The following is a 22,955-nucleotide window of genomic DNA, read 5'->3' as shown; positions in this document are numbered from 1 at the left end:
ATGTTGATGTTTTTTTAATCATGATCACCGGTGTCCAACCTTAATATTGTATTTACTTTTTTGTTGGTGATTTGAAAAATGTATTTAATTTTTATACAAATATATCTTTAAACTGACGCAAGAGTGTAAGGCGATTTTCACTCATTTCAAATACACAGCCATGTGTGTCACTTAAATTGTTATTAATTATAAAAAAAGCAGCAGAATGGATAAATTGCGCGTTACGTCACAAAGCCCTTGCACGAGTTTTTCATAAAAATTATGGAGACTATAACGCTTGGATACCAAAATAGCCATTAAATTCTAAGCAAATACGTTCGAAATGATGATGGGGGTAAAAGACTTTTATATTTGTATAGCTGATTTGTTTTCGAAAACTGGTCCTAATTCAAAAAGTATACCATACTAGTGTATATACTATTTATAAAACAATGGCTAAACGTTTGTAATGTGGTATTGGTATTTTAAAAATGCCCAAATTGTTATTTACAGTAACGTAGCAGAAAATTGTGTTAGGAGTGTTGACTCATATATTTTCTATTATCATTTTTAATTCGTATAAAGCCTTATTTCGTAAAAACCTCAGCAAAATACAAAAATCACGGGACTGAAATTTTGTCCAACAGTTTTCTAGTTTGAAATAAGAAATATAACTACAGTACGCACTATGCCAGTCGTCTTCTTACGTCCTCACTATCGTAGTAGTATTGATAGAATACTGACTGAAGATTGAAGTTTTTAATTATCTGTACGTATTGGTTAATCGAGGACGCATGCGCATCAGTATTTCATTGAACGATTTCCTGTATTTCATTGAACGATCACCGTCATGTTTGTCAAAACACTTGTTTTTTGTTATACAGAATCGAAACAATAAATATTCAATTATACGAGGTATGTCAATTTATGATCAAATCCACACACACATGCGGCTAATTAGAAATGAATCAGTTATGGATGTTTCAGAGGAGGCGGCACAAAATTTTGCGTGAGGGTGCGAGATACAAAATCTAGACCCTCTGAAACGCTATTTCCTGCATCTTGAGGGGCAGACGCCCAACATTTTTTTCGAACATTTCCATTCAAAAATTCGTCTTGGAAGTCACTCAAAAATGGTTGTGGATATTGTACGATACCGACACAGCTGGTAAATATCCAGGGAATTTACTAATAAATAGTTCGTGATAATTAGCATACAGTATAATACTAGACAACAAAAAGTTGAGTTTAAATAAATGATTTATTTTAAAATTGAAACACGTATACATTACATCACTAACACATTCAATGAATTTGTTTGTGTTTAATGAAGGGATTAACCGGTATACGCTGTGGTTGCTCATACCAATGACTGCATGTATCATTCGATCCAATCGTTGTTGTCTGGCCATAGTAAATATATCTGGCAAGTTCACCCACAGTGTTGTTCATTGTCTTTATATTTTCCCGATCGACCAACGGGAAACCGAATCGTCGTCGTTCCCGGAAATAAAATAATATACTGTAACGCGGTTTGTTCCAATCCATTGGGTGCAAATAAAGCTCCGTCCAATTGTCTGATTTAAGAGTTCCGTATTCAATGTGAACTGATTCTGGGTGTTCTGAGACAAGACGGGCTAGTGCTTCTGTAGCATAACACAGAAAACAACCTGGCTTATAATTTTTATAGTTTTCGTAATAGAGATTCATAATGAGCGAAGTATTGCGAGTAAAAAACATGCTGCTGCAGATCATTCCGCCGCCACAATAATTCACTACGAAATCGTAATAAAATAGGTGATCTACCGGGCGTATAAACCAGAAGTCTAAATCGCAATAGAATCCTCCGTACGTAACAAGCACTTTGCTACGAAGAACATCACTCATGTGCCATGCATTTGAAACGGTTTGGTTGAATACAGTGTCCGGTGTTGGCCATTTTATCACTTCTAATATCGGAATGCGTTTCGCCTCCTCCCAATATTGGTTATTTTGTGGCTCGTTGTCGGTGTGGAATAACATACGATATGGTTTCATAACTCTGTATACGCTGATCAAACACACTAGATGATAGAACTGAAACTTCAGATTTCCTACCAGAGTAAAATGAGCAATTTTTGGTACCACTGGTTGCGAGTGTGGCTTCAACGTACCAATTGGTTTCGTTGTCGTTAGTTTACTGTAATGACTGGCCAAGTTTAATAATGAATTGAATTTTTCATCCGACGCAGTGTATACAATAATAAAGAGGAGAGCAGATATCGTCGTGATTATGATAAGTTTTCGTCGCCGAATATTCATCATGATATTACTAGTCGTTTATCCGGAAGGCTAACAAAATAAATAAAACATATAGATTCAATAGTCGTATTATACGATGTTCGGCAAACAGAACCAATTAACTCAAATCGAACTCAATTACGATATGGAATAATAATGACTAGGTTGATAATAACATAACAAATAACATAAAAACAAAAAACAAATGTAACATTATTGAACAAACTCACGTCCTTTGATAAACCAGACTATTAGATATATCAACCATTGACAACAGTTGGCTTAATTCTAGAGATGCATCGAAACGTCATACATGCATTAGAACGAAATATCAAATGTAATGGCCGAAATTGCATTATGTTATTTGTCACGCATCGATAAATGCCTATTTTGATATAGTTCTCACAAAAGTGGCAGACGTGTTCTTTGCTAATCCACCTTCTAGCTTTTCAAACAGCGGTGACTATGGTTATTATTTTAAACCGATTTACAAAGGCACACTCCGCCCTCGGCTCAGACATTCTGACGCACATGGCATGCAACTAATTTATAATAGATGACTTTGGTATTCAAAGCCTGGGATCTGTCACATATGCTATTTTAGTAGACTAAATCAAATTATTTAAAAGATTACATTTTATGAGATCAAAGGGCATTTTGTAGTTGATTTTTAGAACATGACCATTTAACCTAATTTGAAAGTGAAGAATTCCATGGTGGATAGTATAGCCATATATAGCACTGTTTTCTGGTCATTTCGAGATTGAACGAAGAACTACTGTCATTAATTGAATATACCGTTCATTATTCGTCCCAATATAACAGTGACAGTCTTCTCAACATTCTACATGTTTATTAATGAATAATTTTATAAACGCCATTGTAATCTAATTATCCAAAAGAACACGAATTGCGTCTTGTAACGAATTGCTGTGATTATTATTAAATGGTTAAGTCTACATAAAATGTGATAGCATAACAAACGAAGGAATTCGAAAATCGCATTTTGTCATGTGATATGTAGAACAAAGCACAGAATTCAGCCATTTTGTTCTATGTCACCAAATACTGTTCCAACGACTTCAATGGTGTGATGGAGTTTGTGTATTTTTTTTTCGTTCCCGTCGCATTGTCATTAGTCATAAAGCCATGACTAGTCGTGCAACAATAATAAAAGACACATATATAATATACAAACATTCAAATTTGTCGTTTGATATATTTATTAGACAGCACAGTGCTATCAATTGCACAATCTATTCACATTTATACTTTACAATTACTTTGTTTAAAAAAACAATCACTTTAAACAGTGACTGATAATACTGGCACAGATTTTGATTGGTGAAACTTCGGTAACTCATTAGTAGTGCACAGTTATATGTGAATATGTTTTCATGCATTCAGTCAACATACATGTTTTCCCCAATTGTTTTCTCATCTTCCATTCTTTGAATTGCTAAGCCATTCGATGTTTAATCAGTCTAAGAGTAGTAGCTAAATTTTACCATATTAAAAAATCCCCCAATACAATGTTAGAATGTATTTGCATGTGATGAGGGCGAGTCCTTATCAATTGTATTGACAGCGTTTTGAGCAATTAATTTCAACCAGACTTTAAGCTAAATATGACATTCTGGTCGTCTATTGCAAAATATACATTTTATACAACAGAAATTACTAGCATCTAAGATTTTATTCCAATTACCGTTTCAGCAAAATAATGTCCATTACTATTAACGTCCATTACTATGTTTATTTTTAGTGGCATGCCCCCCCAGAAACGGTCGGAACTAACTGCAATAACAAACGGTAAAACAATTACTATGACATCATTGCTTCGCTGAATATTTAAATATTCTTTTTAATAAACACTGGTGGTGAATCATGCTTGATAGTATCAATTAACAAGATATTTTTTCTCAGTTCGAGACCTCAGTCCTCTAAAACAAACTGATTGATCAGCCAATCTAGGAGGAGTTTTCCTTTCAATGGCAAGAAATAGGTATACAAAGCAGAATATACTACGTTAAATAATTCTGTCAACAAAGATGCTGCTCTCTAACTGGTCTGACTAAACTGGTGTTAAATTGGGTGGCCAATCAGATATAATCCTGTAAGTAACCTGCATTGACTCAGAGAAATTCCCTTTTAGTAAAACGGTGCTTTCAAGAAAAAGATAGTTTAAGTTAACCAGGTAATAATCATTTGAGATATTTTTGCCAGATGATTGATGACTTTTGCTTCACCAGGGTGTTCACATGTTCAAATAGTGTTCCTTCAAATCACATATTCCAGCTGCTCTTTTCCACCAAGTTGAGGGTGCAGTCTTTCAACTGATGATACGAAATCCTGCTGATTCCGGCGTTGAAAGTCCAGGAATAGTTCTGTTATTGAGTCCGGATCAGAAGATCTTTAAAGCAAGCTGATTGGTGAATTTGGTTCACCTGAAGTTTCCCATAATACTGACGCTAGATTCTGACAGTGATTAATGGCAAACTGCACTGGTACAACGCCAACATGCATACACATTAGCTCATAGCAATGAACCGATTTAATGGGTGCATTTGGAAAGCACTGTCTGGTGAGTTTACTGTGAAAAGAACAATAACAGTTATTTACCACGATAGTTGCTCCAAATATAATATAATCAGGGTTTATATGGATCAGTGATATGCAATGCGAAATGGTCCCAAAATCGTATACAATTTTAGAAACTCAACGAAAATGAACGAGGCCATCAGAGAACTGACTACTATACATCTCAGATCATTGACAATGTCCTTGCATTTTTGAAAAGTGCGTAATATGTGTGCTTTGTAATTTTGAATGTTGCAATAATCTCACTCATTTCTGTTTACACAATCTACAGCATTCTGTGATGCTTGACTAAAATGGTTCGCTTTCGAAAGATCACAAGGAGATCGTGAGATCCTTAATACATTATAATACACTATTTACTACACAAACCTGACATGCCAGAATCTTGACAATGATTTCATCCCACTTTATAAACCTATCAATATTATAATTCAATACATCGCTCAACATAAAAAAGGAGGGCAATAAAGGTAATTTCATATGTCATTGAAAATTCTCTCCTAGCCTTACCTGTAGAAATGAGACGCAATGATACCAGGACCGAATTCAAATGATGCTAATCTTGGTGCTTGTTGAATTGGAAGCGGATTACCCTGTGAACCAAAAGTCTAATACTATTCATTAAATAAATTTTGTGAGAAAAAAAAATTCGAAAAAAATCTAAAAAACGAGAATTCAAGCAACAGAAAATCATAGCAATTTGTCTCACACATCTGTTGATGCGATAAGATACTGTTTTCGTGTACACGCCGCGGTATTGTTGTGATAACGTCATAGTATTTCTTGAAATGACGTTTTTTGTGATTTTATTAATCATCTCACAATGCTGTACAAAATGTGTAGCAAGACACATATATAAAATATACACAAACATTCAAATTTGTCTTTTGATATATTTATTAGACAGTACAATAAGTATGCGATCTTCATCACATTCATCATTTGAGACATCATTGTGTGTTTGTTTTCAATTCGATCTACACTTATGTAAAGCAATATACAGTGTTTTAGTAAGGAATATGATATAGACTGGGCCTGTCAATCCATTACCACGGTCCACAGATAATTACCTTAAAATGTGATTCTGTTATGTTATTTTTCCATTTTACATTCTGTTTACAGTTATAAATATTAAAATTATGAAATTCATAAAGTCAAAATTGCAGTTGAAAATAATTCCACCATTTTTCGATTTTGATGTCACCAATACAAAAACAATTAAATTTGAAAATGTCCTTGGCATCGTTCAATCAGTCTCGCACATAGAAGGCAAAACAAACATTACCCAAATATCACAACCTCTCATTTGAATTACAAATTTGTATAAATTATTTGGGCGACATTAACAGTTAACAACATCCATGGCTAATCTGAAATGAGTGCATCATCTTAATTGAACAATTTCATACTTACACTGTTATCCTCAAACCATATGAAGTATGAATAATGATAATCACCATCTCTTTTCGTCATGGAAATAAACCCTTTCTGTAAATAACGATGTGAATCTCTAACCATTTGCCAAATCTAAACAGAACAAAAATGTTGTTACAAAAAAAGAAGACATAGATTTAATAAAATTAGATATGTTCTGGATGAGGTGCTATGAATACATACATACATACATACAATAGGATGTATATTGTTCATAGAATCGGCCCTGATTATTTTATTCACTCTGTTTTATAGAAATGTTAGAAATTCTTTGCTACTCTCATAGTTTTGAGCAAGTTAGGGACGTTAGTCATTCTTTGCTACGAAGGAAATCAAACATAAAAAGCAGAACAAAGGTCATAGCATTTAGTAGTGTATTTCACATTTGATGATGATCAATTTTAATGAGGTAAGGGTATCTTACTGCAATGCAATAGGATGTATATTGTTTATAGAGTTGGCCCTGATTATTTTATTCACTCTGTTTTATAGAAATGTTAGACATTCTTTGCTACTCTCATAGTTTTGAGCATGTTACAATGAAAGACAATTTAATGCATACTAATTATAATTCGTAGTCTAATAACACCACGTAGTAGAATATTAATATTCATGATTCCACATGTTTATATTAGCAATTGTAGATTGAAATGAGCATAACATGGTTAATATACAATTAATTAGTTTTTCAGTTTTGTTGTTTTCTCTTGTTTGTCTTCTCATTTTGTTTGTTTGTCTTTACATTACCAGAATGCGTTCAAGAATTCCTGGCAAAGGTCATAGCATTTAGTAGCGTCAAAACATCATATAGGATTTACGAAATACAAACGAACTTTGTGGGTATTCCCACACATTTGATGATGGTCAATTTTGATGAATTAAGGGTATCTAAATGCCATACTCTCTTCCGAAAGATAGGCATTTAGACATTAAGCTATAAAAAAGAAATGTTAAAACATCAAATTATTTGATTTTTGCAGCAGACGAATTCAGTGAATGGCATGAAACCTATTTACACTAATTGACAGTATGACAGGCTGTGTGTTCACGCATATACATGTAACCTCAGATATAATGCTGTATTCAAATATATCGCATAACTCACCTTGCTTTTTAACAACTGCGTCGGATCACTGTCATCTTTCGAAGTATCACAACTACTATTGAGCGAGGGTGCTGTTAAGACATCCACAGTTCTATCAACATAGATAAAATGAACCAATCCAGGAAAGTCTTCCATATAGGCTGTCATGGTTACATTACGTTGACCTTTGACCGATAAGTAATCTTTATAGTGGCACAATTTTCCTTTGATTGTATATTCAATATCTGTCATGATTAGATTGTATTTTCTCAGCGCTGCGCAGCTCCTCTGACGTGGCGATAAAAAACGCAGACGGAATATATATTTCAAATACTTGATCAGTTCTGATATAGAATTTTCCAACCTACAAAGTAGAAATAACTGTTCATTGCCATTTGCATTACGAATAAAATAAGTCATTGTTAATGACACAGTCCTTGTTGGAATTGGGGCAAATGTTATTCATGCCAAAAATAAAGTAATGTGCATAGTTAGTAATTGAGAGTGAAGAATTGGCTGGTCTAGTATCCACTGAAATTAGATGTTATAAATAACTCTTTCAAAATTGAAATATATGGTCAGAAATTAAACAGGATATTTACTCATTCATTTTTTGTATCCAAACTGAATTTCATTTGTCCAAGCACATGTACATTTTGTACAGAGATACAGTAGTATATGGTCAAAAAGCAAGATTGTAGGCTGTCAACCATCTTTGATTGATTGTGAAACTAATTGTCATGGACATGTATTCTAAAGTGTATAATTTGAAGAGGAAAAAAAAAACAATACATTTATTAAAAAAAAAGATGGCCGCCAGTTGGTCATTTGGGATTTGAACATAAAACGAATCATCAGGGACATGTATCTCAACATGTATAATGTTTGTATCAAATTTGAACAAAAACCAACAAATCCTGTCCAAGATACTAAATGGCTGCCAGTAAGTCATCTTGGATTGAATCAGTAAACCACTGCAAGTGCATATATCCCCGATAAAGTACTAAACACATGCATAAATAAACAGATTTGGACCACAGGGTTCTGTAATATATGACTCCAGATGGACGAAACGACAGAGAAAAAATTATAAGGTTTTGGACTCCGTTCGAACAGGGGCTAATTAACTACCTTGTTAGTTCCTTTCATGTGACTACAATGCAGGCAACTATCTCCAAATGTCGGTCTTAATGTATGAGTAACATTAGCATTTGTTACAAGACATTATGTTGATATCAGATAATACCCCAACCATAGTACAGACTAAACATATACACACATATATGTAGCAAACCATACACCACACATATACTAATACTGTATATGCACCATCACATATGTACCACATTGACACCATACATACATTAACACACATGTGCAGCATATGTGCACCAAACCCCTTAAACTGGCACATATGCACCACACTTACACAATACATACATTTTTGTACACCGCATACAACTTTATGCATCAACACATACACCACACACACACACATGTACCACACATACACCACATACAACTGTATGCACCAACACATACACCACACACACACATGTACCACACACAACTGTATGCACCAACACATACACCACACACACACACATACCACACATAAACCATATACAACTGAATGCACCAACACATACACCACACACAACTGTATGCACCAACACATACACCACACACACACATGTACCACACACAACTGTATGCACCAACACATACACCACACACACACATGTACCACACACAACTGTATGCACCAACACATACACCACACACACACATGTACCACACACAACTGTATGCACCAACACATACACAGACACACACATGTAACACACATACACCACATACAACTGATTAAATACCTTGGAGACATCGGTAATGACATGTTAGATTCCAAGTAATCCACTAAACCATGACCTTTGACATTCAACCATTTCTTAATTAATACAAAATTGGTGTTTTCAATACTTGTACCCTGGAGCAGAATGAAAGTCAAATGAACATTAATAAACTAATAAACAAAATCTACAATATTTTTCAGAAATCCAAGAGTAAGTTTCACTAAAATTTATAAAAGATTCAGCCCGACAGATGATCAAAGAGGTATTCATTGGCAATTACTACAAGTCGGTGTCTTTCCCTCAGCCTTGGCTGATTACACGGAATTATAGATACCATCAAATATCTTCAAAATGCATAAATGTGTCATTACTACCATGTCATTATCTAGAATCAGTGAAAGTACACTATCAAAGGTCCCACTGATCGTTATAGTTTTCTATCGCAACATTATTTATCCACAAATGCATTTAGAATTTACAGATATTGTTTGATTGTATTTATAAAACATTATTTCTTCATTCATTTTGGCTATCCATGGAAGCTTTGAGCAGGTGACATGTGACATGGGAATTAAAAAAAAAATAACAGCTTTCTGAAAATGATTGCATGTGGCGCATATTATAATTAATTAACTCACTTTAAATTTCTTGATGACATCACAGACTTTTTTAATGTTGTCATCCAATATTTCGATCACATGCCTGGCGTTTACGTTACTGCTGCCTCTCTTGTTTGTAATTTTCACTATTGCTTCAAGTATTGACAGAGATCGAGTGATGAAACCAGACATGCTGCTTTTATTCTAAAATCAATCCATACAAATAATTTGGTTGGTATTATATAACTTGGAATTAAAACACTCCTGAATATTAAAGTGATTAGCTTGAGTGCTCTAATATTTCATGATTTGTTGCCATACCAACTGATTTTATCATTTCTAATGGTGATCACCATGATCAAGTCACCAAGTCAAGTATAACTATCATATTGAATACAACATTGCTGTGAACAAAGACAAAATTGAAAATCCACCAAATTGTTACCGGGGGGTATGTCTTGAATGCACTTGCATATTAGTCTGTATATGTATGCAGTGTATTCTGCTTACTGTATGTATTATGATTACAAATAAAAACTTATAAATGTAAAAAAAAAATTAAAGTAACAAGCAGACTATAGCCAATATACATGTAGTTTTGTTGTTTTCAATGCATAGTCTGAATGCAATTGGATTCGCAGTACGAAAGAAGTTGGATTGAAACAAGTGATTGTCGATGACAAGGTCCATGTTCATAATATAGATGCAAGATATATACTGAGTATAGGACCTGATGTGTAATGTGTGTGATGTTTAAACTTGATTGACCTTGTCCCCCAAAACTGCTTTCAGTTCTAGCTGGGTGAAACTAACTCACCTCTGTAAGTATGACAAGCACAGTATCTGGTAACACCTGTTGAAACTAACTCACCTCTGTAAGTATGACAAGCACAGTATCTGGTAACACCTGGTTGAAACTGACTCACCACTGTAAGTATGACAAGCACAGTATCTGTTAACACCTGGATGAAACTGACTCATCACTGTAAGTATGACAAGCACAGTATCTGGTAACACCTGGTTGAAACTAACTCACCTCTGTAAGTATGACAAGCACAGTATCTGGTAACACCTGGTTGTAACTAACTCACCTTTGTAAGTATGACAAGCACAGTATCTGGTAACACCTGGTTGAAACTAACTCACCTCTGTAAGTATGACAAGCACATTATCTGGTAACACCTGTTGAAACTAACTCACCTCTGTAAGTATGACAAGCACAGTATCTGGTAACACCTGGTTGAAACTGACTCACCACTGTAAGTATGACAAGCACAGTATCTGGTAACACCTGTTGAAACTAACTCACCTCTGTAAGTATGACAAGCACATTATCTGGTAACACCTGTTGAAACTAACTCACCTCTGTAAGTATGACAAGCACAGTATCTGGTAACACCTGGTTGAAACTAACTCACCTCTGTAAGTATGACAAGCACAGTATCTGGTAACACCTGGTTGAAACTAACTCACCTTGTAAGTATGACAAGCACAGTATCTGGTAACACCTGGTTGAAACTAACTCACCTCTGTAAGTATGACAAGCACAGTATCTGGTAACACCTGGTTGAAACTAACTCACCTCAGTAAGTATGACAAGCACAGTATCTTGTAACACCTGGATGAAACTGACTCACCTCTGTAAGTATGACAAGCACAGTATCTGGTAACACCTGGTTGAAACTAACTCACCTCTGTAAGTATGACAAGCACAGTATCTGGTAACACCTGGTTGAAACTAACTCACCTCTGTAAGTATGACAAGCACAGTATCTGGTAACACCTGGATGAAACTGACTCACCTCAGTAAGTATGACAAGCACAGTATCTTGTAACACCTGGATGAAACTGACTCACCTCTGTAAGTATGACAAGCACAGTATCTGGTAACACCTGGATGACATGCAGTTCATGAGGTTTATGTGATGATGGTATAGACTTTAGAAACACTGGTAACCGTTGTGAAGGCAATGATTTGTCAGTCACACTGACCATACTGGAGTCAAGTACATGAAAATTACCAAATGATTCATCTTGGTATGACATAGTTGATCGCTCAAGAAAAGAAAGTTCATCCTGTGAAAGAAAGAAAAAAACTTATTAAAGTAATTTTAAATTATTAAATTTTTACAGAGGAATTCATTCCGTATAATCACACAATTATGGAATATCGCTATGGTTACATGGACAGAGATTAAAGGGTGGTAGTCGGCGCACTGCGCATATGCGACATTTGTGTTGGTAAACATTAATTTTACCATAATCCAATGCGCTTTTCCACTGAAATCCCGAGTACAATTTTTGCCCTTGGCGCCATTTGCACTAATTACTACCGACAACTTCTTAGATACCTTCCAAACACAAAAAATACCTAATGAAAAGCTTTGGTAACCTCTCAGTTTGTATTAGTTGGTGTGCGTAACAGTCAAAATCACCATCTTTGTTTATATGAGACCCATATTGCGATGACTACCACCCTTTAAATCACTAATTCAAGCAACAACCCTGTAGAGGTACCCTTATTCACATCCAATTCCCCAAAAATTTGATGAGCAGACACACACAAATTAGGAAATTATGTCTAAGTGTACATTTCACTCTGGGATTCGCAGAGACTTTTGTGATACATCATCCGTTCAACTCACAAATTTGAAATTTAACAGTTTAATGGTTTATGTAATATAGATTGATAATGTAAGTTCATCATTTGTAAATTAATCAGATCTCGGGTAAATCCCTTCCACAGTTAACAGACATTCATAAGAGAATGAGACAGTAGCATTTGACATATTAGTCCCAAAAGACCCTAATAAAGCTCTATAAATAATCTCAGAATGCAACTTTAAGTAGCATATGAGGATCCAAGCAAATAAGTGTACATTACCTCACTTGTTGTTTGCTGCCCTCTAGTGGTAGCTTCAGATAAGGCCAATTTTAATCTTTGTATGTAAGGACTAGGTGATACACCCAGTGGCGCCGATAGACTTTCACCTTGGGATGTGATAGGAGATAACATACTCCCATGATGCAACTCTGCATCGACCTCAATGCTGGTCTTAGCATGTATTACTGATATTTCTGGAGTACTTGTGTGCTGTGTTGGAGAGGATGATGGAGAGCGCCCTCTAGGTGGTGGTGTTGAAAGACTACTGCGAAACATTGCTGATGCCTCCTGGGTAAAAAAAAAAAAAAAATTGTAATGACATGTTAGCTGTGAGATTTAAAATAACAAGCAGGGTCACAAAACCATACTTTATTACACCTACACCATCTGAGAATGCTATTGCACTTAAAAAAACATGCATGATACAATGTTCATGTAAAAAAATATAACTGGGTTGTATTTGAGGACTCAAATGTGATGTGATAGACATGTTATTATAAGTTATTACCAGTCAAGCTAAGAATAAGCTCAAACAATCTTGCAGATTTGTGAATGGCTATATACATTGTACAAGATCTGGAACAAATCTGGAATCTTAAAAATAGTAAAATTTTCATAATTTTTTTTTTAATCTGTGGTTCTACCAGTATTAAAAACGTCTTCAAAATCAGTTGAGAAACAAATCAAGCAAACCTAACATTGATTGGCTGAAGATTATACTATTTTAAAGACCATAAAGCCCCAATTTGCAGCTCAAGCGCTAATTGGAGATGTGGCTATACATTCTCCGTCGCAGAGACTATGGGTCTTTTATCACTAAGCTAGGTAGTCGCCAGGGAACATCCCACTAGTCTCTGCCACAGGCTAATTTGAATATTAATGACCGGACCTACATTTTGCTTTGCCATGAGTGCGTTCGCGTCGCTCCGTGAGGGTGCCCCAAACGACGTGGCAGAAAGTAGATGTATTGGTCTGTTGCTATGCAAGCGAAAATCGTATAAAATGTATAAAATTTATTTTGAAATCACGCCCACTGGCATTTTATGTTTTAGAAAATTACCTAAACACGTTTGTACTTATCGATTTCCTAGTTCGCTATCTCTTTTCTAACATCGCCCAGTTGTGACGTCATATAGCAGGCGAACGAAAACTGGGCAGGCGCGAGGTGCCCGCGTCACCCCGAGGCAATGACGCGAATGCACAGACGATTTGAACTGACGATTCACATCTACGTCTCCTACCGCACAATCTACTTTTTCATTATTTTAACATTTTGAAAAGATTTTAGCACTGAATGTAAAAATATTTGACATATTTATTTTAAATAACACACATTTTTTTCAACAGAAGCTTAGGATATCAGAAACAAATGAATTATAAAAACGCGGAATACCAATAATTTTGATGTAAAATGTCGCCTGTGGCAGAGTCTAGTTGCAGCTCTCTGTGGCTCCCCTAGGTCAAGAAGACTCTGCAAGGGAGAGTGGTGGCTATACTAATGATGTTAATCACTTACATGGCCTATGTTTACAGAAACTCATATTTTTTTAAAAAGCATATAGCACCAATGTATAAGGGCCAGTCAGACTTGCTCAAATAGGCATTCCGTAATGACAAAATTAATAACGAATGCAAGACACAGTCTAAACAAAATCTCATACTTCAGACTTTTTGAGGCATTAAAAAATAGCAAAGCTGGATATGTCCTATTTGAAGTACCTACAGGCATTCTCAATTGTTAAGTTAAAATGAATTTGATAGAAAACTCACACTCTCTTCATCATTTGCTTCAGTCTCTGGATCAATCACTTCTGATTCAGGCTCCATGACATCAGCATCACCCTCCAAGTCCTCGCTTGGTAGTACATACTCATCAGGCTGAACAGAAGCGCCTTCTGTTGCTGGTTTTTGTTTTTCCTTCCTGGGCTGCGTAGCCAGCAACTCATTAATTGTTTGTGTTGATGGATACATGTCTTGCACAACCAACATAATCAGTAGTAGGTCAGATGATTGCAATTCACTGGCATTTTTACTATCAGGAAATGAACATAAATGGGTGACTAAAATGTTAGGATAGCAACATAATTTATTGTTTAAGTAATTCAAGCTAAAATCAAATGTTGCCCTACTAAGCATGCCACTGCCTGTATGTGCAATGCATTATGGGATAGAACGTCAATTATTGCAGTATGTGCAATGTATTATAGGATAGAAAGTCAATTTTTGCAATAGGTACAATGCATTGTGGGATAGATAGTCAATTAATGCAGTATGTGCAATACATTATGAGATAGAAACTCAATTATTGCAGTAGGTACAATGCATAGTGGGATAGAAACTCAATTCTCAAACTTCAATTTTCAATTGTGTAAACTTGTCATTGTATTTGACAACTACTATCACACTAAAAACTCAACAATATTATATTCATATCAATAATAATATACAACTTTTTTATTCAATGTCACAGAGTCAAATTTTAACCTTTTCACCACCAGACTTTTGTCCAAATTTTTCTGCACTTGTTTCTTAAGTTCTTCAATATTTCTGGAAATGAACCCAATTTTGGAGCCAACAAACTAAATCTGTGTCAATTTTTAGATTTTACTCAAAACAATCCCAATCTTCTGAAGGAAAGTGGAGCCTATAAACTGGACTATTTTGTGAATTTGTGATGAAAAGAGGGAACTTGTGGTGAAAAGCTTAAAACATGAAAAAATAGCTTCACCATAGACACCTATGTAAAAATACACATTGCTGCCTTAATGACATTTTGGACTCTCTTTTTTGAAAAAAACTATTTTCCATTTTTAACATGCATACACAGTGTACAAGTCCTTTTGTTGCAGCTTTGAACAAAGAGACACAAATCATTTATAAACATATCTGTCATTCATTAATTACTGATTTGTATGAATCAAACAACCTCATGCATATTCATGAGATGATATAAATCAAACTACCTCATGCATATTCATGAAATGATATAAATCAAACAACCTCATGCATATTCATGAAATGATATAAATCAAACATATCATGCATATTCATGAGATGATATAAATCATGCATATGGCATTATGAATCAAACAACCCTAAACATATCCATGAGTAGATATGAACCAAACAACCTCATGCATATTCATGTAATTATATAAATCCAACAACCTCGTGCATATTCATGAAATGATATAAATCAAACAACCTCATGCATATTCATGAAATGATATAAATCTAACAACCTCATGCATATTCATGAAATCATATAAATCTAACAACCTCATGCATATTCATGAGATAATACAAATCAAACAACCTCATGCATATTCATGAAATGATATAAATCTAACAACCTCATGCATATTTATGTGATGATATGAATCAAACAACAACATATCTCAAACTCTTACTAAATTGATTGTCTAACACTAGAGGCCGCTATTGATTCTTACCTTGAATAAAGAGCCAGGAGTTTTGATTTCACTGTCAACAGAGCATGAGCGGGATTTCTTTCTCCGGTGCTTTTCATCTTAGTTAAACTGTTTTCTAATAAGTTAATACATAATTCACTTAAACTCTGATTTACATGGAGTCTTTCAACCGCCTGAAAATATAAATTTACATATTTACCAAACTGCGAACCTCTTCAAATTTTTTGAGATACAAACTTTGGTGAATTTCACTTTCACAAAATTCTGTAGCATTGATAATTGATTGACGTCACAGCAACTTTCACAAAATGATGTCCCCATAACCCATAAATGCCATTAAAGTATCAGAGTTGGAGAATTCTTGGCAGTGAAAAATATATTGTTTACAGTATTTGTTATTTATTCCTCAATGCAGAATATAAAACAGTTTTCGTCATCACAATTCTGTCGGGTACAATTCTCCTAAACCCAGTATCATGTACTTGGAGATCAAGGCAAAATATAATGTACTCAAATTCATACCACTGAAGGAGCTCTAAGATTAATCTATCAACCCCAAACATCCCTGCTGCAACACCCATATATAGTTACTGGATGCACTGCTCATTAAATATTTCAAATAAATAATCTTTTTCTTTTTAAATATTCTTGTACCTGAGAGCATCCACACTGCATTCTGATGCGCATTTTCTTCATAATCTATGAACTCATATCACTGCATTGCTTCATTGCAACTACTTTGTAAGGCACTCATTGATTTAGTTATTGAGAGGGAAAATAATCATACATAATATGAGATGTACTGTAGAATACTTTATTTTCACTTGGAATTTATTTTCGCTATTTTCACTGAAGGGATGATTCCGGAAAATAAAATCCAGCGAATATACTTTTTTTCCCATATTTCACATTCAACTCATCAAAAATCAGTGAAAATAAATTGCATACAAAACGTGCAAAAAGCCTTTTCAGCGAAAATTAATTCCAGCTAAAATAAAGTATTTCACAGTATATATATTAGGGAAGGAAAACCAGAGCTTAAATTTAAACCAATGCCAAGTAAATAAACAAGAAATGAGACTACTAGAGCTACTACAATACTGGGCTAGGGATGTGATCAACAAGCTTTATGCTATGATGACCCACCCATTCAAGATTTTAATAAATTCTTTGTTAGTTTGATTGTTGACACATACCTCCAGTAAATATGCCTGTTCTTCTTTGTACAGTCTGACCCATGTGTTGATCAGACTTGTCATCTGACTCCATGATTTGCACCGTTCTGTGTGACTATCGCCACGTAGCCTAGCATACAGGAAATAAGCATTATCATTCAACTTCAATACATAGTTATTTTTCAATAAAAATAGTGTATTTTAAGGGCAGTAGTCATCGTGCTGCGCATGAGCGACATTCGTGTTGATAAACATTGATTTTTCCACAATTCAATGTGCTCTTCTAAGGAAAATCACAAGTATGAGGTTTTACCTGGGCGCGACTAGCACTAATTACCGCTCGTGAATCCTTCAAAACACCTAATAAAATACCTAATTGAAGCTTGGTAACGTCTCAGTTTGTACTCGTTGATCTGCGCAACAGTCAAAGTCGCCATCTTTGTTTATATGAGACCCATATATCTCGCACATGCGTGGCGCAGCGACTAGCGTCCTTTAACTTTAAAGCAAATTTATTCCCTTTAACCATAGACAGTATAGTAGTACTACCGGTATACTGTCTATGTTTTAACAGTGCATGACAATGTATAGTGTTTTAATTCATATAAAAAATGTAAGGCGTCCTTCTGTTATCCTAGTCAGGCTTTGCGACTCAGTGACTAACTGATACCATGGAGTTACCTCCATGCTGATACTATAGCAAAATATACTTTGTCATATTTCAAAAGAATAAACCAACATGAATGTTATCATATTTTTTATTTGACAATGCACATCCCTGTCTGTATTCAACCTTTTCACCACCAGACTTCCTCACCCGAATTATTCTGGACTTTTTTGTTTATATTCTTCATATATTTTTGGAAATAAACCCTAATTTTCCCAACCAACAGACAAAAAGTGTCAATTCTCAGTTTTCATTCAAAAAATTTGTCTATTTTTGTCTAAATTTTCTGGAGGAAAGTGCAGACTATAAATAGGACTATTTTGTGAATTTAGAATTAAAAGAGGGAACTGGTGGTGAGAAGGAGTGTGTCGGTGTACTTTAAAACTAACAGATCAAACCTACTGAAATGCATGGCATTCCTTGACTGTTTTTCAAAAAATTCAAATAAATATTATGCAAATGACAGCACATAATGAGTAATTAAGTCATACTTCTCCGCAACAGGGCCATACAACAGCTCTATAAGCCGGTGTAAAATTTGCAATTTGCGAAATAAAAATTCCTCTTCTTCTTCCCCATCACCATTGATGGCAATATACAGATGCTCACCAAGCTGAAATAAAACATCAAAGATATATTGTTTTTGTATTACTGTACACAACGTAATATTCACTGGGTTTTATTTTTATTTTTAATTAAAACCTAGTGAATATCCCTGCACTATCAAAATTGCTAAAATTAAACCTAGTGAATATTTCTACTTTTACAGTACATACTTACCGGTATATGATTATATCTATGTATTTTTGTGTTTGTTTTTTGGTTCTATTAGCCTATCCTGTTCTACGATCAAAGTGAATGTATTATGTAGAAATTATTTTGTTCATGAAGAGACCCAAATCAAATAACATTTATTTAAGGGAAGGTCAGAAAGAGCAACTAATCTGTTGCTGCAAAGAAAATTGATACTAGTGCAGATACTAATCTTACCTCTTTTAGTACAAATATGAATCCATCTTCACATGAGATCGAAGAGTATGGATTATTGAGTTCATTTGATAGCATTCCTTGAGATGCAACTATCGGAGATACAAACTGAGTCACTGCATTCAAATCTACTTCATCATCTGAGATGTCTTCCTCCTATAGAATATCAACACATACAAGGTATCAAGAATACTTTCTCCATTCATCCATCTCTTCCATTCACCCACCCACAACCAACATAACTCCCAACACCATCTACCAAAACACCACCCCAAAACCACAAACACACACACCCACCCACTCATTCATCCATCCATGCATAAATGCACACACAAACCCATTCCTGCATAAACCCACCCATCCCTGCATAAACACACCCACCCATCCCTGCATAAATACACCCACCCATTCATACATAAACCCACACAGCCACCCATCCCTGCATAAACCCACACACCCATCCAACCCTGCATAAACACATGCACACACCCATCCATTCCTGCATAAACCCACACACCCATCCAACCCTGCATAAACCCACACACCCACCAATCCCTGCATAAACCCACACACCCACCCATCCCTGCATAAACACACCCACCCATTCATACATAAACCCACACACCCATCCAACCCTGCATAAACACATGCACACACCCATCCATCCCTGCATAAACCCACACACCCATCCAACCCTGCATAAACCCACACACCCACCAATCCCTGCATAAACCCACACACCCACCCATCCCTGCATAAACCCACCAACCCATCCATCCATTGATCCATCCATGCAAAAGGCATCACATTTATATGACCTATCCAATGAGTTGAGACTCAATAACATGGCCAATTAATCTGCTGTGATAATATGCAGCTTGGCTTGTTAAGATTTTGAGGTCTATATAACAATTAAATTATTGTGCCAGTAAATAATTTCAGCAATTCTTGTAATAATTTTTATATAACATTTTCCTGAAATATAAATGTAAATTATTTGTTATATACAGCTATGATAAAGTTCATATTATGTTATCTATAATATAAAATTATTTGATTTTCTTGAAGAAAAAAACAAAATTGCACAAGATCACACAGGTTGATCAATATAGTTTATTAACATTTTCAGAAAGTTGCTGAAACATTGTTATTGATTCTTCATTAGTTAATTTTTTTTAAATTTACAACACAGTGTTGAATTCTGTACTTAAGATAATAAAATAATGTGTCAAGGACCATTTTTTTGAAAAATTAAAAAAGGTCAAATATATGGTAGTTTTAATTTTAATTTGCCCTATACGAGTATATGGGCAATGGAACATGCACGTTCATCAAACTATATTGATCTACGTTAATATAAATACATTATTTACCTGTACAAGACCTCGTTCCACAGCTATTGTATTGATATGTCGTGTAAACTGTTTATCAGCCGTGAGATAGACGATATCCGGCATGCTAAGATTCATTACCACAATTATACACTTCATGTTTAGAGCTAGTGATGTATAGACTGCTTAATACTTGGATATGGTCAGGTGACAGACTCAGGTCACTATAGCAACTCTCAGTTCATGTATAGATTACTCTCAATTGTCTATGAACAGTGATCGACATGGTGCAAATGTATGGCCATTCACCAGCTAGAAATTTAAAATATAATTTATTTAAATCATAATCAATTCTCCAAACTAATATTAATTTTGTATTCATATTACTTTATACTAATATGAGGTTATCATGAAAATATCGCAAAGTATGCATGAAGGTACATGTGTAGTACATGTAATAGTATCGACCGAATCGTAGCAGAAATTGATGCGACCCATACCACCTGAGTGCATACTTTGCAGTATTCTCGCGATAACCTCATTATTATATATCTTTTTCCTGGTTGTTGTAATAGTTTATTGGGAGATTATAACCTGAAATGACATTAAAAACATTTCGTGCTGTGTGAACATTTGCGTGAATGACAAGACTCTGTTTCTATCACATGATATAGTGCTTCTGCATCCAATGTAAAAAAAGGAAATTAAATGTGTATGCCTGGTTAATGTGAATCAAACATACATGGATAACACAGCACATGTCACCATCAATATAAAAAACAAATACTGTAGAATACTTTATTTTCGCTTGAAATTAATTTTCGCTGAAGAGATGATTCAGTGAAAATAAAATCCAGCGAATATACATTTTTTTCCTATGTCTCACATTCAACTTGTCAAACATCAGTGAGAATAAATTTCAAACAAAACACTTAAAAAGGGTTTTCAGCAAAAATTAATTCCAGCTAAAATAAAGTATTCTACAGTACCCGATGTTTTTGTCACATGACCAAATCTGATTACTAATTGGATGCTTATAAGCACATTGAAGGATGCCAACTAGAAGTTATGACTGTATTTTTTGAAAACAGACAAATTTTACACAGTTTATGTGATATTTTCAAATAAACGTTCAGTCAGTTTTATGAATTAGTGTCAAAACATCATGTAAATAATTATTTGGTTCAAAATTCTAATATAACATTGATAAATAAATAAAAAAATACTTTATTTCTTCTTCACATAGTTTTAGTGTGCATAGGATGAAGTTTAACAATAATATTGTGAATGCATTTATTATACCATATACGTCAGAGAAATTACACACTAAAAGTGACAACCGTGAATGCACCATGGTCATATATAAATAAATCAGTATGTTTATAATTACATTTTAATCTGTAATTGATTGAAGTGTCATCAAATAAACAGATGTATTAGATAGGCAGCACAATTAATTCATGCACCAAAAAAATAACATTTATTTTGCATACACATGTTTAAGTACCGTTAGTTCCAGAATAGGTTCTCTAAGGCTCCCTCACCCCTGACCTGAATCTTAACTCTCCAGCCCCACACTTAGCCTGACGAGGTCGCGTGAGTTGCGCCCTCCACTGTGCTCAAAACCCAACAGTGAGGTGAGGTCTGGTGTCGTTCAACCGGCGAGGGCCTACATGTCAGGGTACTGGAGGGACATCGTTAGGATTCGAATTTATATGCGTGAGGGGAGCCTAAAGAACTATGTAAACAAAGTCCATGACGAAACTCGAGAATTATATCACACTCGCAGAAACACCACCTGCTCTGTCGAGCGACTTAGCTGCGGTTCCGTAGCTCTTTGGTGCGACCTACAATCTAATTTCGCCCTAACAATTTCATTTGAACGTCTTTTTTTTAATTTTGTTGTTGTACGTCGAACATAGACACCCACTATGGGCCGGCCAGAGTCAGTCACGTAAATAATGCGGTCGGCAACATAGGGCTATGATTCCACAGCTATCGAGCGACTGTGATTTGAAGCATTGTCATCATGTTTGTTCACTCGGACTTACCATCAACTTCCGGTTTGTGTTTTTTTCACTATACTATTGTAGGACATAACATGTGTTAACTCCTCCGTCGTCATTGAAACCTGGTTACGTCATCAAGATCTAAAATTGAGCCGTAACTTCTCGTTAAACTTCCTCAAATTGATAATCGCTGTGCCTCTGCATACTTTGCCTATGACCTTTGACCTTGGGGCAGCAAATATAGTAGCCTGAGGTGGCGTTGTTTAGTATCCTGCTAACAGGAAAATCGACTGGAATTGGAGCAAAAATCACGGGAACTTATAACAGGAGTTTCGAGTTGAATTTGAATTACTTTAAAATGTTCTATTTTAGCTGGAAATAATTTTCGCCGGAAAGCCTTTTGGATGTTTTACATAGAGTTTCTTTGCACTGAATGTTTGATGCATTGAATGCAAAAAAGTATAATCACTGGATTTTATTTTTACTGAATCATTGCTTTAGTGAAAAATAATATAACCATGCACTGTAAAAAGGGAAAATATTCACTGGGTTTAAATTTAACTTATCATATGTTGTGGGATATTTTAAATTCACTGATATTTAAACAAAAACAATAAATTCAATGTCAAGTGAAAATATTT

General features: G+C 34.9%; 1 protein-coding gene across 1 annotated transcript; it reads right to left on the bottom strand.

Annotated features, from left to right (window-relative positions):
* Positions 1 to 3,445: 3,445 nt before the first annotated feature.
* On the bottom strand, positions 3,446 to 22,733 carry LOC102804174 (BLOC-3 complex member HPS1-like). Its single transcript, XM_006817682.3, has 15 exons — positions 22,357 to 22,733; positions 20,348 to 20,617; positions 18,978 to 19,130; positions 18,479 to 18,600; positions 17,342 to 17,450; positions 16,167 to 16,318; positions 14,485 to 14,746; positions 12,715 to 13,002; positions 11,688 to 11,906; positions 9,870 to 10,034; positions 9,253 to 9,365; positions 7,400 to 7,742; positions 6,274 to 6,387; positions 5,371 to 5,453; positions 3,446 to 4,852 (listed from the first exon to the last, which is right to left on the bottom strand). The coding sequence occupies exons 2-15, from the start codon at positions 20,462 to 20,464 to the stop codon at positions 4,675 to 4,677; spliced, it is 2,418 nt and encodes an 805-aa protein (XP_006817745.2). The 5' UTR covers positions 20,465 to 20,617; positions 22,357 to 22,733; the 3' UTR covers positions 3,446 to 4,674.
* Positions 22,734 to 22,955: the final 222 nt, after the last annotated feature.

Source organism: Saccoglossus kowalevskii, chromosome 9, assembly GCF_978046115.1.
Source record: "Saccoglossus kowalevskii chromosome 9, keSacKowa6.1, whole genome shotgun sequence".
Taxonomy (NCBI): Eukaryota; Metazoa; Hemichordata; class Enteropneusta; family Harrimaniidae; genus Saccoglossus; species Saccoglossus kowalevskii.
This window is presented reverse-complemented; position numbering and strand designations above follow the sequence as displayed.